Source organism: Gopherus evgoodei, chromosome 11 (genome assembly GCF_007399415.2).
Source record: "Gopherus evgoodei ecotype Sinaloan lineage chromosome 11, rGopEvg1_v1.p, whole genome shotgun sequence".
NCBI classification, from domain to species: Eukaryota; Metazoa; Chordata; order Testudines; family Testudinidae; genus Gopherus; species Gopherus evgoodei.
Genome location: NC_044332.1, coordinates 38,892,078 through 38,911,100, shown reverse-complemented (window position 1 = coordinate 38,911,100; position 19,023 = coordinate 38,892,078). Strand labels below are relative to the sequence as shown.

Genomic DNA, 19,023 nt, shown 5'->3' with positions numbered 1-19,023 from the left:
CCAGAGGATTGCAGGAAAATTGTAGATGGGTTACAGGCCCCATGCAGAGAGGAGGCCTCAGGATCAGGGGTTTAGAAAGCAAGCCTGCCCTGTACGCACTGTGCAGTGGCAGCTCCTGTCCCCTGGGGTGGGGGCAGCTCCCCCATTCCAAGCATTGAGATCTGCCACATGGGATAGCAGTGCCACTCACTCAAATTTGGCTCGACCGCCCTTCCATCATGACAGAAGGATGGCTGTCCAAATCTGCCTGAAGTGGGGAGCCAAGTCCAGTCTCATGGGACAGGAGCCATTGCTACTGGATGACTACAAGGTGGGTTTGGTTTGGCTCATTCTCTAACTTTACCCCCTTTCTGCTTCGGGCTAAGATTAGGGTTGCAGCATCAGGGCAGAGGGTGACGCTGCCCCTTGGCAGGGTAAGGCAGCAGGGGAAGAGAAAAGGATGCTGGCCTATGAGTTTGCCCCTCCCCCCACAAATCTGGACTCCGGGTGGGTTTAAAAAAAAATTACCAAAATGCAGTTGGTGGATTACCTTAGTAAAAATTTGGAAACCACTGACCTAGAGGACGAGGGATTTACAGCCCATTATCACTCCCAGGTTATTCAGTCTCTGCTTTCTTTTTGTCAGTGTTGCCTGTTCAAATAGTCTTTCATAATCGTTGTTACAGAAAAACAATTTACTACCACAGCCTTCAAGCTGAGTAGTGTCTATTTGATCCTTAGTATTTGCATTGCTAGAACTGTACTTGGAAGAAAGCTCTTTAGTTATATGTAAAGCAAAGAGAGAAAACAAACAGTTTCTCAATAATGTAATGTGAAAGGCAGGTGTCAGAAGGGATGAAGAGAAACACATACCTGATATTTTCCATAAAAAAATGCTGAGTCAATGCTATCAGTATTACGTTCACCAGTTATTAGTAAGATTCCCACTAGAAGTGTTGGGATGCTGCAACAGCAAAATACAAAGTTTGTCAGGAAAATAACTATTTTGCACATTCTCATTTATTCTACAGGAAACTTTTGCTAACTTACCCCCATCCAGCTAAGATGATAAAGCCAACAGGGATCTTTATTACGTCTCTTTTCTTTAAAAGGAGTAAAGTCAGAGAGAGGAAACCTAAGAAGACAATAGAAATCTCTGCTTTATTACTTTTCATTAAAACAAAAAGTAACAATTGAAGAGTCTAGATACGCTACAACTGGTATCCAACATCACACAGCTGGTAAGATTTTTTCTTTCTTGCTCCTCAATATATTAAGTCAAAAGCTATAAGCTACAATGTTTTTTCCCTTGAGTTTTACTCTGACAAAATTATACAAAAACTACTACCTTCAAAAGTTACATTATAAATAGGTATTTAAAATTTTAAAGACACTTGGGCTCACTGTGCAGTAATGTTCAATTTACAAATGGTTTCTAATGGATTTATAAACATTTAGTAGAGGTCTTAAGAATTTTAAATATGAGTAGTTTGTTTTTATAGTTGCTAATAAGGACATTAGTAGCAGGTGTTATAGACAGGTCAACGTATTGACCAGTTGGATACTATAACAATTATTGATTAATTAGTAAACTATACATAACCAGAAACTCTGCACATTTTTACATATACATAACAGTGTCTTTGAGCTGGACTTCCAAATTCTATTTTCAGTCCTTCACAACTCAGGAAGTCAGCACACTACATACTTCCATAATTTATGTGAAAAACTGTGGATAAGATTTTTTAAAATGATCAACCAAAGCTGGGGTCCCAAGTGCATAATTAGGTGTCTAAATAAGGGGCTTGATTTTCAACCAGCTACTTCCATTGGGAAATGCCTTGCCTTTATGGAGCCAACCGTACGTGGATATGAGTGAATGAAATGCAAGTGCAAAGAGGCTGACCACTTAAAACTGGTCCTGAGACACATGTATGACTGAGTAGTACAGGAGGGGCAGGAGGCCTTTCAAGCCTGGCTAAAGTTTCCTCACAAGAAACCTTGTCTGTGCCTGTTCATGTTTTCTCATCAAAGGCCAATGAAAAGCTAAAAATCAATCCATGATGTGGAAAATTCAGATAACTACATGGTTCTACATGGTCATCCTCACTGTCATGGAGGGCACTGCGTGTTGAGTGGGGCCATCCTCACTGACCCAGTGCGGGGTTTGTACATCCCATCACACAATCATCGGGACTCCCTGTGGGATCAGGTAAGTACAAGGAAGGCTCGGGACCCCTGGCAGGGCCAAACAGACAACAGACTATGGCTTGTGGGCCTCCTGGCTGGGGTAGGCAATAGCAGTTGGGGTTCTGACCCTCTGGGCAGGTAGAACAAATAGTCAGTCTGTAGCCCCTGGGTGGGCAGAGCAAACAAGCAGTAGCCACACCTACTGGCAGGCAGGACCGGCGCCAGGGTTTCTCGCGCCCTAGGCGCACGGCCATTTCGCCACCCCCTGCGCTGATCCTGCAGCTCAGGTGGAGATGCCGCAGGCATTCCTGCGGAGGGTCCGTTGGTCCGTTGCTCCGGTGGCAGCCGACCATCCGCAGGCATGACTGCGGCAGCTCCACCAGAGCCGTGGACCAACATACCCTCCGCAGGCATGCCTGCGGCAGGTCAACCGGAGTTGCCTGCCGCCCCCCCCCCGGCAAAATGCTGCCCCCTCAATAATCCTGGCACCCTAGGCGATTGCCTAAGCTGCCTAAATGGTAGCACCGGCCCTGCTGGCAGGTGGGGTGGGGGTTGGAGGGGAACCCAGGCAAATTCCCTGTTAAGAGTTTAAGCATCGGCGTCTATCACGTTCCCTGGGTCCTTTGTATCGCAAGGTGCATCTCGGGCCTCTCTCCGGCTGGCAGTGGCTAAGTGTCCCAGTCAGTCTCTGCAATTGGCTGGTCCTCCACGGTGTAGTCCAGATCCACCGTTTAGAGAGTCACAGGCGTCTCTGCAGGAGCCTGCAGCACACATCCTTCCTCCTCCCCAGCCAGCCCAGACTGAGTTGGGTTGCCTCCTTGTATCTGTCCCTTCCACCTTGAGCATGTGCAGCAGGGGCAAGGTTTGTGGTCTCTTGGGCCCACAGTGATTGGGCAGGCCCTCTTGGCCCCATGCAGGATTGGTACACCCCGTCACACTCGCATTAGGCTATACAAGTGTCCTGCCTCATTCCTTCCACCTCTTTTGGTCTGTTTTGTCCACTTTAATTGCACCCCATATGCCTAGCAGAGCTTTGGGGAAGTTATCCTATTAAACAGCAATCTGCCACTGTCTCCATCCTTAAGAACCTACAGAAAACCCACACATTGTTTATGAAATGTTAAAAGGCTATACCCCACTGTTCACTCTGTGTTTGCTTTTGCCTTTAAGGCATATTCCTGCAATTTGTTCAGTACAAGCAGGCTGCTGCATCTATGCAGAACTGCACTCAAGTCAACGGAGCTCTGCATAGGCACAGCAATGTATCCACAAACTACAGGATCAGGGCCTTAGTCTGTAAGCTCCTCAGTGCAGGCATGTATGTTTCCGTTTGGCAATGACCTACCACTGTACAGAACTGTGAACGTTTATATATTACAGAAATGATTAACATACAATGTGAGGAGAGATGACTCTGCAGAGTACAATTACTCTAGAATATTAATTGTACACTACAATACTTATTTTTACCACATGAAAGCAGAAGTTATTCACATTCCAACTTACCTGTCCACAAATAAGTACTATAAAGCGAGCTGTATAACAACATGAACACCAGAATCTGCAGAGTGATGTTTCTCTCTCTAATAATGAAATTCCATATCACCATTCCAATGCACGCAACAACCTGTGAAAGGAGAGTGAAGCTGCAATCATTTTCGTATTGAAATGAAAATATTAGGGGAAAAATACACAGATGGCACAGATACAATAGTTACCAAAAATCCACTCTCCGCAGCCAGACAACTGAATTTTGTTTGAATTTATGGATGCTCAGATATTTGAGAATGAGTTTTCACAGCATTAAAGCAGTGCAATAGAGGCCTCAAGTTAAGGCTACGTCACTGACACAAGCATCTGTTTTTTTAGGGATTTTCTATTTTTGAGAACAAACACACTCTAGAGTTAGGGTTCAGAAAACAAATTTATAAAATGTATTACACACCCTTTTTGTCTAAAGTGTTTTGGGGGCACTGAATAAAACCCGAGATTGATAGAGGTTTGGATATCTGGGAGAATTACCAGGTAAATAATTCACACTTGGGGACACAACCTGTCCAAGGATAATCTTAGTAGTGAAGAGGCCCAGATAAATTATTCTAATAAAATTTTACGAAAAATAACCTTTACAGTTGAAGTTAACTTGCAGTTATAAAAAAAGAAGTGTCCGATTTAAACAAATCATATTTGAAAAGGATGACCCCATAATAGTCAACAGAGCCTTCCTGGTTTTAATATTTTGTACTATATATTTCTATCAATATTATACTTAAGAAAAAGGTCTGCTGCGTATGCACACAACAGGCGCCATCATCATCCCACTGAACTCAATGGGAGTTTTGCAGTTGACTTCCCGGGAAGAAGGTCCTATGTGGTCTTTTCTCCCAATGCTAGGCACATGTAACTCACTTCTACTTGTAACAATGGGAATTCTGTACGTGTATTGAGAGAACAGTCCCGCAACTACGTATGAATGTATGCTGCATGTTTATGATCCTATCTATAAGCCAGGCAAGAGTAATATGTGCAAAGCATGGAAAAAAAGAAGTACACACAAAGATTCCAGTGAGTAAAGGATGGTTCAGTCTGTTCTTGTCTCACACTACATGGAGAATTCTCATGCAATTTACTCCATTTACGCAAATCTTGCAGCAGAGACCTTATAAATCCAAATCTTTTCTGTCAAGTCTGGACCTTAAAGATCCCATGGCTCTTTTGTCAAATACAAGGTTTTGCTCGGTATCCTTGGCCAACATTTCCCTCTCACTGTTGGGCCATCTGCTGGGCACCAGATGTCCTCAAGCAGCTGATATCAACCAAATGAAGATGGCTTCATTTCAATGGTGCTTAATGGATATATAGATTGAGAACACTGGGGGATGAAGATATACGATCTTTAGATATATGATTAACACCACTTAGAATTACACATATAAAACTGAGAAAAGAATGTATTCCAAATCTGAGCTTTCCCTCTGAATTTCCTTTATTTCTCAGTTTGAGACACAGTTCTATCAGAAAGACTTTAATGTCATCATCAATCATTTTATTCCAACAGAATAACAAACAATTGTTCTGTACAGTAAATACTATACAGTCTACTACACAAAATTTCTGAGGCATAGTAACACTGAAGCTATTTAGAAAGTAATGTGTTAGATCTTTTTTCCCTTCATTATATATATTATATAAATAAAGTAATCTCTGTGTGGAAAGCTTTTTCAGAAAAAAATAAAAGCTTGTATCTGAAGTTTTTTATATTCTACATGGTACTGACCTGAGCAATGAGTAAATTTGTTGTCAGCATATGAGGAAGCTGTTTATATTTCTTACTCAAAAGAATAACAGTAAGAGACCAGATCTGAAATACACAAAAGAAGTAAGAGTTCAATTTAGGACTTCTAAAAATTAAGATGAGCACTCAGGCTTACCATCCCGGAATTAAATATCCAACAAGTCATTTCCTTTTGTTTTTAGGTAACAATGCTGGAAGAGTCAGCTCTATGCCACCTGCTCCCAACCCGTTTGCCATAGGCGGCATAACCACAGTGCATTCTGTGTGCTTGCGATGGTGTGACTTCTAGGGGACTGTTGTTGCTGGGGCAAGTTAAGGCTGCTCTATCATGTGCTGAAGGCTGCTTGCCCCTCACAAACAAAGGGGTGGAAAAGATGCTGAAATTAGGGATGCTCAGGATAGGAGGATCTGGCACACGCCCTTCTCTCTAATGCCCTAACCACTGGACCATCCTTATTTACTACTACTTAGTGTTCATGTTAGCTTTATGGTAGCTTTACCCTACACCAGGGAGCCTCTTTCTTCTCTCCTCCCCTTTCCTACAACAGGAGAAGAGTGATGAAATGACAATTTTGTCTTTCAATTACCTGGCCTGTTGTTTGTCACTACCTTAGTGCCACTTAATGTGTATTGGTATTTCCTTCGCCTTACTGTATTATCAATACTTACCAGGGAGACGAGACTGACAATACTTATATCAAAGCTAACGTTTTGGATTGCAGATGCCAGTGGGTTTGGATCCATAGATGGAATGGTCAATAGCCAAGCAGAAACATACATGATAGGAGCAGACACAAATGTGCTTATCACCATTCCTGAGGTAATCTGCAAACAGAAATCAAATTTGTGACAGTGGAAAAGATATCAACTCTCTAGTTAAATTATGTTTTTACGAAATATACTATGGACAAAATTCTACCCTGGTCTTAAATACCATATGGAATTCTACTGAAGTCAATGTATTGCATGGTTAGAAGATCAACTAGAATTTGGGTTATGAATTGTAGGAAATACATCCATTTTTTGCAGACAGTTAAGAATAAGATGAATATCTTGTAATGACCAAAATCAAAAACAATGTCCATTTGGGAGCCCACTCTGCAAATTCTCTTAAATTAACAGTGCATTCTCACAGGAGGAATCCCAATGACTCCAGTACAGGACTGGGCGCACGCAGTACAGTGTGGTGTGTCACAGCTTAGTCTCTCCCTCCAATGCACAGCTTTATGTTTTACATTAACAAAATTTGGTTGCGCAGATGTGCATTTTCTGTCACTCAAATTCAAGGAGGGGAAAAAAAGCCTGGAAGTGTTTATAAGTTACTTATATTTTGGTTTTTCATGGCTTCCTTGCTTTCAGAATTCACACGGTGGAGCAGTGGAGATTCTACACACACCAGCCCTCTGACTAAAAAAGGGACATTGCCAAGGTTGGCAGACACAAAATTCAACCTACAATGCTTCGTTATTGTATCTTTCTTGTACATTTTTGCAAAAATCTGTGTAGTTCTTCTAAAAAATAAAGACAAATGTTTTAATATTATTTTGCCTAGAAGGAACATTGAAAACAATCAAACAGTTATAGATGCACATGTATATAGGGCCAGATTCTGGAACTGTATGAAATGCCACTCCAAAATGCTGCTAAAAAAGCAGCATCAATGTGTGCCCATGTTCAAGGCAGCAACAACTCCATATATAGTCTATTCCCCAGAGTCTCTCTCTCTCTCAGCATCTTGAATAATCTACATGGGAAGCTGTTAATAGGAGCCATTTGCTGGGTCTGGTAATAAACATGATGCACCCTGGCTACTTGGACTTTCCACCCTGAAGTGTATGGGGAATACCTGTAAGAATTTGTCTCACTTCATAAAACATCTCTTTTATTTAAGTTATTTAAATCCAATAGATAAGTTGGAGCAGTGTCCTTTGGATAAGAAACAAAAACTACATGTTTTTATCCTAAGGTTTAACCAGAGGGGAGAGTCACTCAAGGTGGGATTTTCAAAAGCTCATAGCAGTGACCTAATTCAGCTCCCACTGAAGCAAGTGATAAAACTTTCATTGGCTTCAACAGGAGCATGTAGAATTTTCCTTACGCTTTAAGTTATTTCAGTCCAGATAATTTTCTTAATCTAGACTCTAGGAATAGGATCTTAGGTTTAAAAAAAAAAAATCTGTTTTATGTGAACAGTTGAAACAGAAAGCAAAAAAAAAACAAAACAGCATGGTTTAGTTGTTAATTTGAAATGTAATTCATATTTTGATCCCTAGGAAGCATAAGAGACCCAGATGTGTTTATATTATGAAAAGCTAACTTCCTCAAGTGTTTGTATTAAAAATATCAGTTCAGTAAAATTAAAATCAAAATTAGTGCGGAGTTTGCTAAATGTCAGGCACATACAATCTCTACTTCCATATTGAATTGGTTTGCAAAGATAGCCACGCCAGGTGCTGCTGGAAAGACTCCATAGAGAAATGCATAGTTTGATAAACTGGTGTGGTTGACTAAGCTGTCATTCTTGTCCAACAGTTCCACCATCTCTCTACAGAAAAGTGGCATCATCAGTCTGAAAAGGAAAGAAAAAATGAGTACACATTACTCACTTAAGTGACATTTCCCTGCATTGCTTTCACCTCAAAAGGGGAAATTTCAGGCTTTTCTTTGTATATTTAATACTGTTATTCAGACAAGAGGAATCTCACTTTCAGCAACTGGATACAATGGTATGTATACATAAAATCATGTTCAAAGAAATATATAATAGAACTCCAACAGTAAGTGTAGATACCTGCTAACTATTGCAACATGAACTAATACAGACAGAAGTAGATTCCAATCTCAGAGTCACCATATAAATCCTTTAAAATAATTTACTCTGGTTTTCAGGCCAGTCAATACGAGTTTTGTACCCAGCACAACCAAGATCAGAATCCGGTCCAGAATATTGTTTGAGATAACCAAGTCAGAAAAAAATTTCCACGTCAAGCAGCCAGATGGAGCATCTGAAAACAATCTAGCTCCTGGCATTATTTTGGAGATGCTGTGTCACAGAGGCAAGATATAGTGGGAACGCTGCTATTTTTAGCATCCTTGTCATCTCCCAAACAGCCCATAGATCAACAAAATTGCAGTAGGCTCTGAGAAAGCAGAGCAAAGCATGTGTAGGCTAACTGAAGGAAAGATGCCATATGGTGACAACTGCTCCTGAGGGAAATCTGTATTAAAACTGGGGACATCCCACAGGCTGAAGAATAAAGCAGTGGGCATCACACATGTTTGAACAGCTTGCTGTAAGAGTCTAGTGGTGAGCAAAGAATCTTAGCAGAGTTCTTCTTGCAAAACTGAAACAGCATTCATGGACTACACAGTAAACCTTCCTACTTAGTCACCAAACATCAGAGACAATTTAAAACTGACAAACTCTCAAAGAATTTTTTTATAAGTTGCACTGAGAACTAGAATCTCTTTAGGCCAGTGGTCACCAACCGGGTGGATCACGATCAACTGGTCGATCCTAGAGGATCTCCCAGTTGATCGCAATCTCCAGCAACAGTGCAGTGTGGCTGCCACTGAGGCAGACTCCCTGCCTACCCCAGCCCCACATCGCTCACAGAAGCGGCCACTGCAGCCCTGCGGTCTCTCTCCACATGCTGCTCCTGCCTGCAAGCACTGCCCCAACAACTCCCATTGGCCGGGAAAGCTGTGGGGATGGTGCTTGCAGAGAGGGGCAGCACACGAAGCCACGTGCCCTCCTCCTACCACCCCGCTCCAGAGGCCGCAGGGGCACACTGGCCCCTTTTGGGAGTGGTGTGGGGCCGGGGTAGGCAGGGAGCCTGCCTCAGCCTCGCTGTGCCCACCACTGATCGAGAGCCACTGGAGGCAAGTGTTGCCCAGTGGGAGGCCGCACCCCAATCTCCATCTCTGAGCCTCGTCCAGGAGCCAGCACCCCAAACCCTCTCCTGCACCCTAACCCCCAGCCCTGAGCCCCCGTCCAGAGCCAGCACCCCATTCCCCCTTCTGAACCCTGAAACCCCTCCCAGAGCCAGCACCCTGTACCCCCTCCTGCACCCCAACATTCTACCCCAGCCTGGAGCCCCCTCCTGCATGCAAATTCCCTCCTAGAGCTTGCACCCCAACCCCGTCCCAGGCTCACCCCAGAGCCCCTTCTCACACTGCAAACCCCTTGGCCCCAGCCCACAGCCCGCACCCCCTCTGCCCTCCAGCCTGGTGAAAGTGAGTGAGGGTGAAGGGGGAATGGAGTGAGTGGGGCAGGGCAGATCCTGAGTTGCCCTTAGATTCAAAAAGTGATCTTGGGCAGCGGTTGGAGACCACTGCTCTAGGATATAAGCCTATTTTGTCATAATATGCTGAGCTGCTTTTTGTGCCAAGTCAAAGACCAAAAGTGGTTGCCTCAAGTTAGTCTCCTAACTCCTTGTTAAGGTATGTAAATAAAAATGTACTTGATTTTCAGAGGTGCTGAGCATCCATAAATGCTCCATGAAGTCATTGGTAGTTGCAGGTGCTCACTCACTACTTTGAAAGTTAGGCAAGCCCCTAAATATAGAATTCTGAGTCTATCTTTAGGCATCTAGGTTGGGAAATACTGGCCATGATTTCCAAGCAAGGGGGGGGGGAGGAAGTTTCCTTTAACAATGCTGTGTCAAGACATCATCTTTTTTGGATGCGGGGGAGGGTGGGGGAAAGAGAGGGAATGGGGGCAAAAAATCTACACAGATGTATATAGCCCTAGTATTAAACAAAAAATAGCATGGACATCAATTAGTTTTCTTTCATATTCTTTTTATGTGTGTCCAATTCACAACTTCACTATCACTGATCTAGGTTATGCATGTTAATTATTTTTACTCTGCCAATATCTAAGCTCCTCTTCAGATGATATTTATATTTCTTTGACTATGTCAGAGCAGTAATACTGTGATGCAAATTGTAGCTTCACAGCAAGCAAAGAGTCCACAGTTCAACAATAAGAACATTTATTTAGTCAGGGCAGAGAGATGGCAGAAGTTACTTCACTGGCAAATTGGTTAAACTTTAAAGGGAAACTATCATCTACTGAAACTCAAAATTTAGATGTAAATAAATAGTTTTATAGTCTAATGTGAACTGAAGTGGGTTTTAAAAATAATGTAATCCAAAATTATTTGGGAAATTTAAATATTGCAGCACAAGAAGTTAAAATGACTCAAAAGCAAATAGGAACCAATAAAGCTCACCAGTTTAGTTTCATTGTTTAAGCTAAGCAAAATACAAAAACTAACCACGCAGTTTGGAATGAAAAGTAAATTTGTTAAAAATGAAATCTGTTCTAATAATATAAGATATTAGTTGTCAGAGATATGGATAAGTATTAGTAATACTGACCGTCTATTTAATGCTTTTCTAAATGTTGAGATATACAAAAAATATTGAAACATGTAAATACAAAAGTAAACATGTCAAACTTACAGTTTAGCTGTGATGAGAAGAATCAGTGCAACAAATGCATTCTTTGTCAGTTTTTTTATTTGTCCCACCATGCTGAGTCCAAGGTAAAAAAGTGCTGAGCCAGAAAATGAACTAGCTAGTCCATCAAGGAAATTTTCAAGATACACTGGAATCTTCTGGCCAAGAATAAAATTTGAGGCAATTCCTATGAAGACCATGAATACTATTGGGTTCTGCAACACTCGAAGGAGAACGAGTCCCACTATTTTCATTTTGTTGTGCGACATACTGCGATTATCTCGCCATTTCTGGATTTCACAGAAGATAAACCCAATTGGGTTTAGCATCATAAGAGATATTGGAGCCACTAAGTAAATGTACTGGAGATATTCTGGGTAAGTAGTTTGATATAAAGCTTCAACTAGAAAACAGGAAATGGAAAGTGATTAATGACAATACTTTAACAAAAATAAATGATTTAATATTAAAATGAATGATTGTCTCTCAAATATACAAAAAGATGTTCATACTAACCATATTAGCCTAATTAACAGCTGAATACTTACAACTAGCGCAAGATGACAGTGAGGATATAAACAAATACATGGTTAATTGCCATTAGACCATAGATATGCTTTGAAAATAATAAAAATGATAAAAGATTAACTAACCCACGTTGCTTTACTGTACTATGAATGCTCCAAGGGCCAGCTGACAGAATGATTCATTTTGAAACAGAGTTCTAATATTGCTGTACAACACCAAAACAATACCACCATATGCCCTCTACTGTAGATTGTTAAGAATTTCAGATAAAATAAATTGTTTTTCCTGCACATTCCAGAATCATGGGAGAGTCACTGCATATTAATAGCACAGTTTGTGTAAGAGTCCAATTTGCAAATTGTTTTTCTTCTTACAAGTCTTTTAGATCTTTGAAATGGAACCAGTGGATATGACAGGTGTAATTCATCATGGTGTATTTATGCTCACTTTATGGCACTCCACATAATAAATTAAAAGATAAATTAGTTCAAAACAAATAAGCAGTGTTCATGTTCTCAGACTACTCAGGTCAGGAGTGGGGATTTAGGCATTAGGTTCTGTTTCCATTGACAACAATTTGGTGTGGCCTTGGATAAACCACTTAGGGCTCCCACTTCAAAGGTACTGAGCACACACAGTTCTCACTGAATTCTAAAGATCAGGCCATTAGCCACTTTGTGACTCACTTTACACATCAGTAAAAAGGGTGTATGACATGTATCCTCACAGGATTGCTGTCAAATAATTAAAGGTTCATAAACACTGTAGTTTAGCAATCCTTCCAACCCCTTCTATTATGTCACGTCTTCAGAGCAGAGTCTGTAGCTTCTATATATTCTGCAGATGCCTAGCACACTTCTGGGCACTGTAAAATGACCAGTAAAATACTTTCAGAACCTTGGATGAAAGCAGTGAAACAAGTGCAAGTTATTGGGATATGCTGCGCGACTGCTGTAGCCATAGCGTAGACACTTCCTACATCGATGGAAGGATTGTTTCCATCCATGTAGTTACTCCAGCTCTCCAAGAGGTGGTAGCTACACTGATGGAAGAATTCTTCCAACAACCTCGCTGTGTCTACAATGGGGGTTAGGTCAACCTAATTTCAACACACAGGGTTTGAAATTTTTCACATCCCTGAGCAATGTAGATAGGTCAAACAAATGTTAAGTGCAGACCAGTCCTTAGTAACCCTTAGTAAGCCAAAGCAGGGATAACAGAGATTGGTGCAAACTGACACTTCACTAGGGCCAGGTCTACACTACAAACTTTTGCTGGCACAGCTTTGTCAGCCACAGTGTGATGGGGGATGATTTGTGAATGACATAGCTGTGCCACTCAGTCTCTAGTATAGTATAGCACTAAAGCTTTAGAAGCAGAACACTCCTAATACACACCTGGCCTAGGGCTTGATAAACTTTTTAGACATCTGCTAATGGAAGGATTAGACCTGCTAACCAGAAATAGGGTTGGGAGCTCCAAAAATGAGATCCAGGGACACAGCCCCAGTGAGAAGTCCAACCCTGCAAACAAGTGGGAGAGTGCGGTCTTTGGTGCCATCTTGTTCATGAGCCTGCATCATATTTGAAATGCCAGTGCCTCCCTGCAGCAGCCAGAAGCTTGCTCTCTCCCCCCTCCCAACAGCCCCTCAGAACTTCTTAGCTACTGTGAAAGGCAAGAGGGGAGAGGCTCCATTACTATACATTTCCACCAACTTCCTGCCTAGTTCAAAAGCAGTGAGAAGAAACACCAGCTCTCCGAGAGTGCCTCCACTGCTGTTCATAAATTTTACCAAGATGCAGCTGCATAAGTTGACACAACTCTTGACAATTTCACTACTACCTACAGCAGCAATGAAAACAATTAGAGGGTTTTTTAATTTATTCTACTTCTGTTTTGCAAACCTATAAGCCATGAGAACATTTGGAACAAAGACAGTATGTCCTTTTAATCCAGGGGTGAGCAAACTTTTTGGACCGAGGGCCACATCTAGATAGGGAAATTGTATGTAGGGACGGGGCACGGAGTTGGGGTGCGTGAGGGGGTGTGGTGTGCAGGAAGGGGCTCAAGGCAGGGGATTGGGGCAGAGGAGAGGTGCGGGGTATATGAGGGGGCTCAGGGCAGGGGTTGGGGTGAAGGAGGGGTGCAAAGTGCAGGCAGGGGGCTTCGGGCAGGGAGTTGGGGGGTGAGGTGCAGGAGGGCTTCGTGTTCCAGTGTGGCAATGGCGCACACTGGGGCCAGAGAGGCTCCCTGCCTGCCTGCCTGCCCTGTCCTTGGCTCCACACCGCTGCAGGAAGCATTGCTGCCCCTGGGGGTAGGTGGAAGTGGGGTGGGAGGGCTCCATGTGAGCTGCCCTTGCTGCACCTCCAGGTACCTCCCCTGAAGCTCCCATTGGCCGTAGTTCCCTGTCCCCGGCCAATGGGAGCTGCGGAGGGCGGTGCCTGGAGGCAAGAGCAATGCACAGCGCCCTCTACCCCCCTGCCCGGGGGCTAGTCGCTTCTGGAGAGCGGCGCAGGGCCTGTGGCACCATGGGGGGGCAGTCCCGTGGGCCAGATCCAAAGTCCTGAGGGGCTGGATCCAGCCCACAGCCCGTAGTTTGCCCATGCGTTTTAATCCATTCACATTTGGGAAGTTACCAGCACAACTCTAGCCCTTATATATTTTAAGTAAATTACAATTCCAGTTTGTAGACATGAAAGGAACTGGTCCCCTCACTTGCTTGGCAAAGCTTCCCATTTCTTAGAAGCAAGTGGATTTTTTCTTTTTCTTTTCTTTTTTTTGAGGCCTGTACTACACTCCACAGGTGACAACAGCCATACCAACAACACTTTGTTTCCAAAAGTTATAAAACCATGAGGATCCAGTGGTCAGCAATGAGCATTCACAGATACTGTGATATAACTTATTCTTATATCTTACCCCTTTCCTAGTTCCTCCCAACAAGTCCAGGAAAGTTACACCTTCTGAAATAAACATTAATTCTTGTTTCTGTTGGCAGCCTTTTTACCTGTGTCCCATCTGAAAAGGCCAACAAAAGACACCCAGCAATTAGCTAGTACTATTTAATGTGCTAGCCAGAAAGAAGTGCTGAGAGAAGCTGAATTAGTACCAAATATGATAGAGTGAAATCCATTTGCACATTTCATATTTGATATAAAGCAGAATTAGTTTTGCAAGAAATTTATGAATTACATGAACCTCATCTCTTTAGCATCAAGGGCATAGCAGACAACTAGCTGTCTGCTAGGCTATCCCTTTGGTTAGGGAGAGCAAACATTATAATATAGGTCAATTAGTATCTCTAAAAGGGACTTCTAACAACAACAAGAACCAATCCAGAAGGCAGGGGATTGCAAATGTAGACTGAAAGCTCCCAGTTATGTGGATCTACCTTCAAAGTAGTATTTGGAGAAATAAAGGCACAGAGGAGGAAAAAGTGGGAGCCCCAACCTGATTGCTCAATAGCATTGATTATAATAGTAAAACAGTTCAAAATATGCAAAGGGCATTTCATAAGGGATAATGACAACCTCCTGCTCAGAGAGGCTGAGTCAGGGGAGGGAGATGTCTGATTTTATGAACAGACTAGCACCTTCAAGGTCAAAAGGATCAGACGATTGCTGAGGGGGCGTAAGAGGCAATATAAAAAAATTAGGACTTTCTGGCTCTAAATGAATACACACCTGTAAGACTCATTGTTCAGCTATTTACCTCATGGCACTTGGTTAAACACTTCACAATAACTCAGCATACTTAGCATTACTCACAGTACTTATGTAATTAGTAGTGTTTGAAGGGCAAGTTATAAGGACTCCGTTATGACTTATTTCTATATTTTAATAATGAAAGCCAGAAACCATCTGGATTTGCTAAGTCAACATATTATTAGACTGCAACACCTTTAGAGGATCCTTAGTTTACCTGTCCCAGTTGAATACTGAAAATACCACAGGCCAGTCTAACAATGATTTGCTTTCCTGCATCTGCAGTAGAGGCTGCTGATAGCATTGCATCAAAGAACATATTCTTACTTGATTCGCAAACATTTTAATTGTACGTGCTATTAGTTCTTCCATATTTATGGAACTTGAAGTTTTAGGGTTTGGTGAAGAGGGAAGAAAGAAATAGGTACACTAAGACAGAGAGTGAGAGAGAAAGAGACAGAGAGAGAGAGAGATTCCACAATCTCCCTTGGAAGCCTATTCCTGAGTTAGATACCCTTGTAGTTAGAATTTTTTTCCTAATATCTAACCTAAATCTTCCCTGCTGCAGATTAAGTCAACTTCTTCTTGTTCTACCTGCTGTGGACATAAAGTGATCAATTGTTCTCCATAACAGACAGCTCTTAACATATCTGAAGATTTACCAGGTTCCTTCGCAATCTTCTTTTCTCACGAACATGCCCCATTTTTTTAGCCTTTCCTCACAGGTTAGATTTTCTTAACCTTTTCTCATTTTTATTGCTCTGCTCTGGACTCTCCAGTTTGTTCAGCCCTAAAATGTAGTGTCTAGAATTGGACACAGTACTCCAGCTGAGGCCTCACAGTGCCAAGTAGAGTGGGACAATTGCCTTCCATGTCTTACACTCTTCTTAATACACCCCAGAGAGATCAGCTTTTTTAGCAAATATATCACATTGTCATATTCAATTTGTGATCCACTAAAAGCCACAGATGCTTTTCAGCTGTACTACCACCTATCTAGTTTTTCCCCATTTTGGATTTGATTTTTCCTTCCTAAGTGAATTACTTTGCACTTGACCTTTATTGAATTTCATTTTGTTTATTTCAGATCAATTCTCCAATTTGTCAAAGTTGTTTTGAATTCTAATGCTGTCATACAAAGTGCTTGCAAATCCTCCCAGCTAGGTGTCATCCACAAATTTCATAAGCACACTCCCTATTCCATTATCAAAGTTACTAATGACAATACTGAATAGTTCCAGACTCAGGACAGACCCTGTGAGACCACACTAGATATGTCCTCCCAATTTGACAGCAAACCATTGATAGCTATTCTTTAAGTATGGTCTTTCAATCAGTTGCGCCCCGCCATTACAGTAATTTCATCCAGACCACATTTCCCTAATTTGCTCATGAGAATGTCATGTGGGACTGTTCCAAAAGCCTTACTAAAAATCAAGATATATATACACAAACACACACTTCCACAGGTCCAACACATTACTTGCACTAGATGCCCAACTCTGACATTCTGTCAGATTCTCCAATTGTGTGCATGCTTGCAAACTGCTCTGTTAAACTCTTGAACCTATTAATATGAAGAATATCTTTTCCTGTTCAAGAAATGTAAACATTTGGTTTCACTGGCTTTTAAGTAAATAGTGGCAAAACGGATTTCATTTTTTAATTTCAAGCTTATTGTAGAGCACTTCAAGGTATCATAAAAAGGCCCTATGAAAATGTAAGTAGTTACCATTAACTTAAAAACACATACTTACAGTTATGTTGGATTTTTTTAAACTTATTGTTAAAAGAAAGCAACATTTACCATTATTATAAATGAAAGTTTAGGTGGCAAAAATCAGTATGTTTGCATGGTGCATTTTGAAAGCACTTTGTAGCTAGTCAGCTTCACTGTTTCTTCTGTACAGTCTGTCACTTTTTCCCATTTGTGTGGGTCTTTCATACAAAAGCAAGGGAGAGAAAAACATTTAAAAAATAGGAAAACATGGTTATAAAAATAAAAAAAAATATGGAAACTCACAGGTAGCTTTTGATTAATTTTTAAAACTGACCAGAGCTCATGTTGAAGAGGTCCTTTTAAGTAGTTGCTATTGTAAAGTGCAGACATGTCAACTCCTTTTTTTAAAATTAAAAAAACAAAACAAAAAAATCCCTTCATCTGCAAGTGCATGGTTTTTAAATTGTGCGTTTTACCTTTAAAGTGCTGTTTAAATGGCCACAGTTTTTCCTGTTAATTTGAACAACACATTACAGATCACTGTAAGTAAACACACACACACACACACACACTTACTTATTTGTACAGTCCAGTTTTCCAGGTATGTTTGGACTGTGATACGCAGTAAATAGTTTTATAAGTGCACATTAGCAAACAAGCAACAAAAACTACAAAAAGTCTGCCTACCAAAAGTGGAGGAGAAGGAGTGGGCTATGTTTTTATATTGTTTGGAATTTAAAAATAGAGATGCAATTACAAAAAAGTAAACAGAATAAAAGTTGTATTCTTGAAGGAAAAAGGGTTTTTTGTTTTGTTTTTTTTAAGATCCCTACTAGAAGAGAGATTTCTTGTTACACTTGATGCTGAAGGCACAGAATAAGCCCCAAGAAGCTCAGATTTGAAATACATGGCCACTCACTACCATGAGCTGTGCAAAATCTGATGTACGTACAAAGTGAAATTTCCCCCACAGAACATATGACAATGCATGCTTCATGATCACATATCAGAACTGAGTCCAAAAGATGCAACTTTCCTCCATCACCTGCTACAGATGCCAGCATGCAAACAAGTGGATAGTTAAATTCTGATCTGAGCAGATTTAAATCTTCTTGAACAAACTCCACAATAGATGGAAACATGCACATTACATGGTTTCCTTATGTTAGGTCATGAGCTAGAGCCAAGAAGGCACAAGGCAACTCATCTATTGCAGCTCCTGAAATGTTATATAAATGTACAATTAAGCTGCAACATCAGGGTTTTAAAGTTTGCGGAGACTCGAGTAGCCTGGCCTGGAAATCAGCATTTTTGCCAGGGGAGTGGTAAACCCTTAATTAGCCACTTACAAGAAGAATTTTATTCTATACTGAAATTTCTGGAAACACTAAATAGTTTTGAAACAAAAAGAAAACTAATGTTATAAATGATGAGTCTTTAAAGCCACCTATAACTTTGTGACAACAGTGCACCAACACCACAACTACAGGACAGCGACATCTTATTTCAGTCAAGTCTTCTAGAATTGTGCGTGAAGGTTGGAGGGATGTCAGATCTTTGTGGGAGTTTTGTACTGCAATGTATACTGCTTTACATCTCTTACACACACAGTAAATATTCCTAGTTTTAGGACTCTTTTGCAAGTTTTCAATACAGAGCTAACAATTTTGATTATTTAAAAAAATTTAAGGGGCGTTTATTGCTGACAACTGTGATCAGATTGATACCTCTGGAGAATTAAGTCTTCTGTGTACAGAAGGAGTACAGCACAAGCAGCAGCAACACCACAGAATTCCTCAGACTGCCCTGCTAACATGCCTCCACAGAGATTTAGAGGGCTCACTCATGTGCATGACATGTTAGTCCAGTCTATTTATTTCTTGGTTTCTCTGAGGACACTGCCACCATGGATGTGGACACCAGTCCATTGAAAACCAAACTAAGATCACCATCTCATTATATGTAGACCATAGAACAGCTAACAGAAAGTAGCAACTTCTTGTCCCCATAGACCTGGGGTAGATGCAAAGTGACAAATTGCAGCTGAAAGACTCTGCATCCTATTCTCTATTCCCAGCACAGTGGATAAAAATCAATGATTTAAATAAAAAAAAAAATTGTATTTTTTTTGATAAAATATT

The 19,023-nt window shown here is 41.3% G+C and overlaps 1 protein-coding gene across 11 annotated transcripts in view; it reads right to left on the bottom strand.

The window, feature by feature from the left end:
- The window catches only part of GPR155 (G protein-coupled receptor 155), a 55,373-nt gene that overhangs the window by 15,192 nt on the left and 21,158 nt on the right, over positions 1-19,023 (bottom strand). For 9 of the 11 annotated variants that reach the window (XM_030580036.1, XM_030580034.1, XM_030580042.1 and 6 more), the window contains 7 exons: positions 10,934-11,333; positions 7,868-8,033; positions 6,134-6,289; positions 5,447-5,530; positions 3,676-3,796; positions 1,030-1,114; positions 853-943 (listed from right to left, as the gene is read on the bottom strand). In XM_030580036.1, the coding sequence (XP_030435896.1) occupies positions 853-943; positions 1,030-1,114; positions 3,676-3,796; positions 5,447-5,530; positions 6,134-6,289; positions 7,868-8,033; positions 10,934-11,333 (1,103 nt within the window). Of the gene's footprint in view, positions 1-852; positions 944-1,029; positions 1,115-3,675; positions 3,797-5,446; positions 5,531-6,133; positions 6,290-7,867; positions 8,034-10,933; positions 11,334-14,377; positions 14,477-16,969; positions 17,089-19,023 lie in introns of those variants that run through there. The other 2 variants (XM_030580044.1, XM_030580045.1) reach the window with 2 other exon arrangements.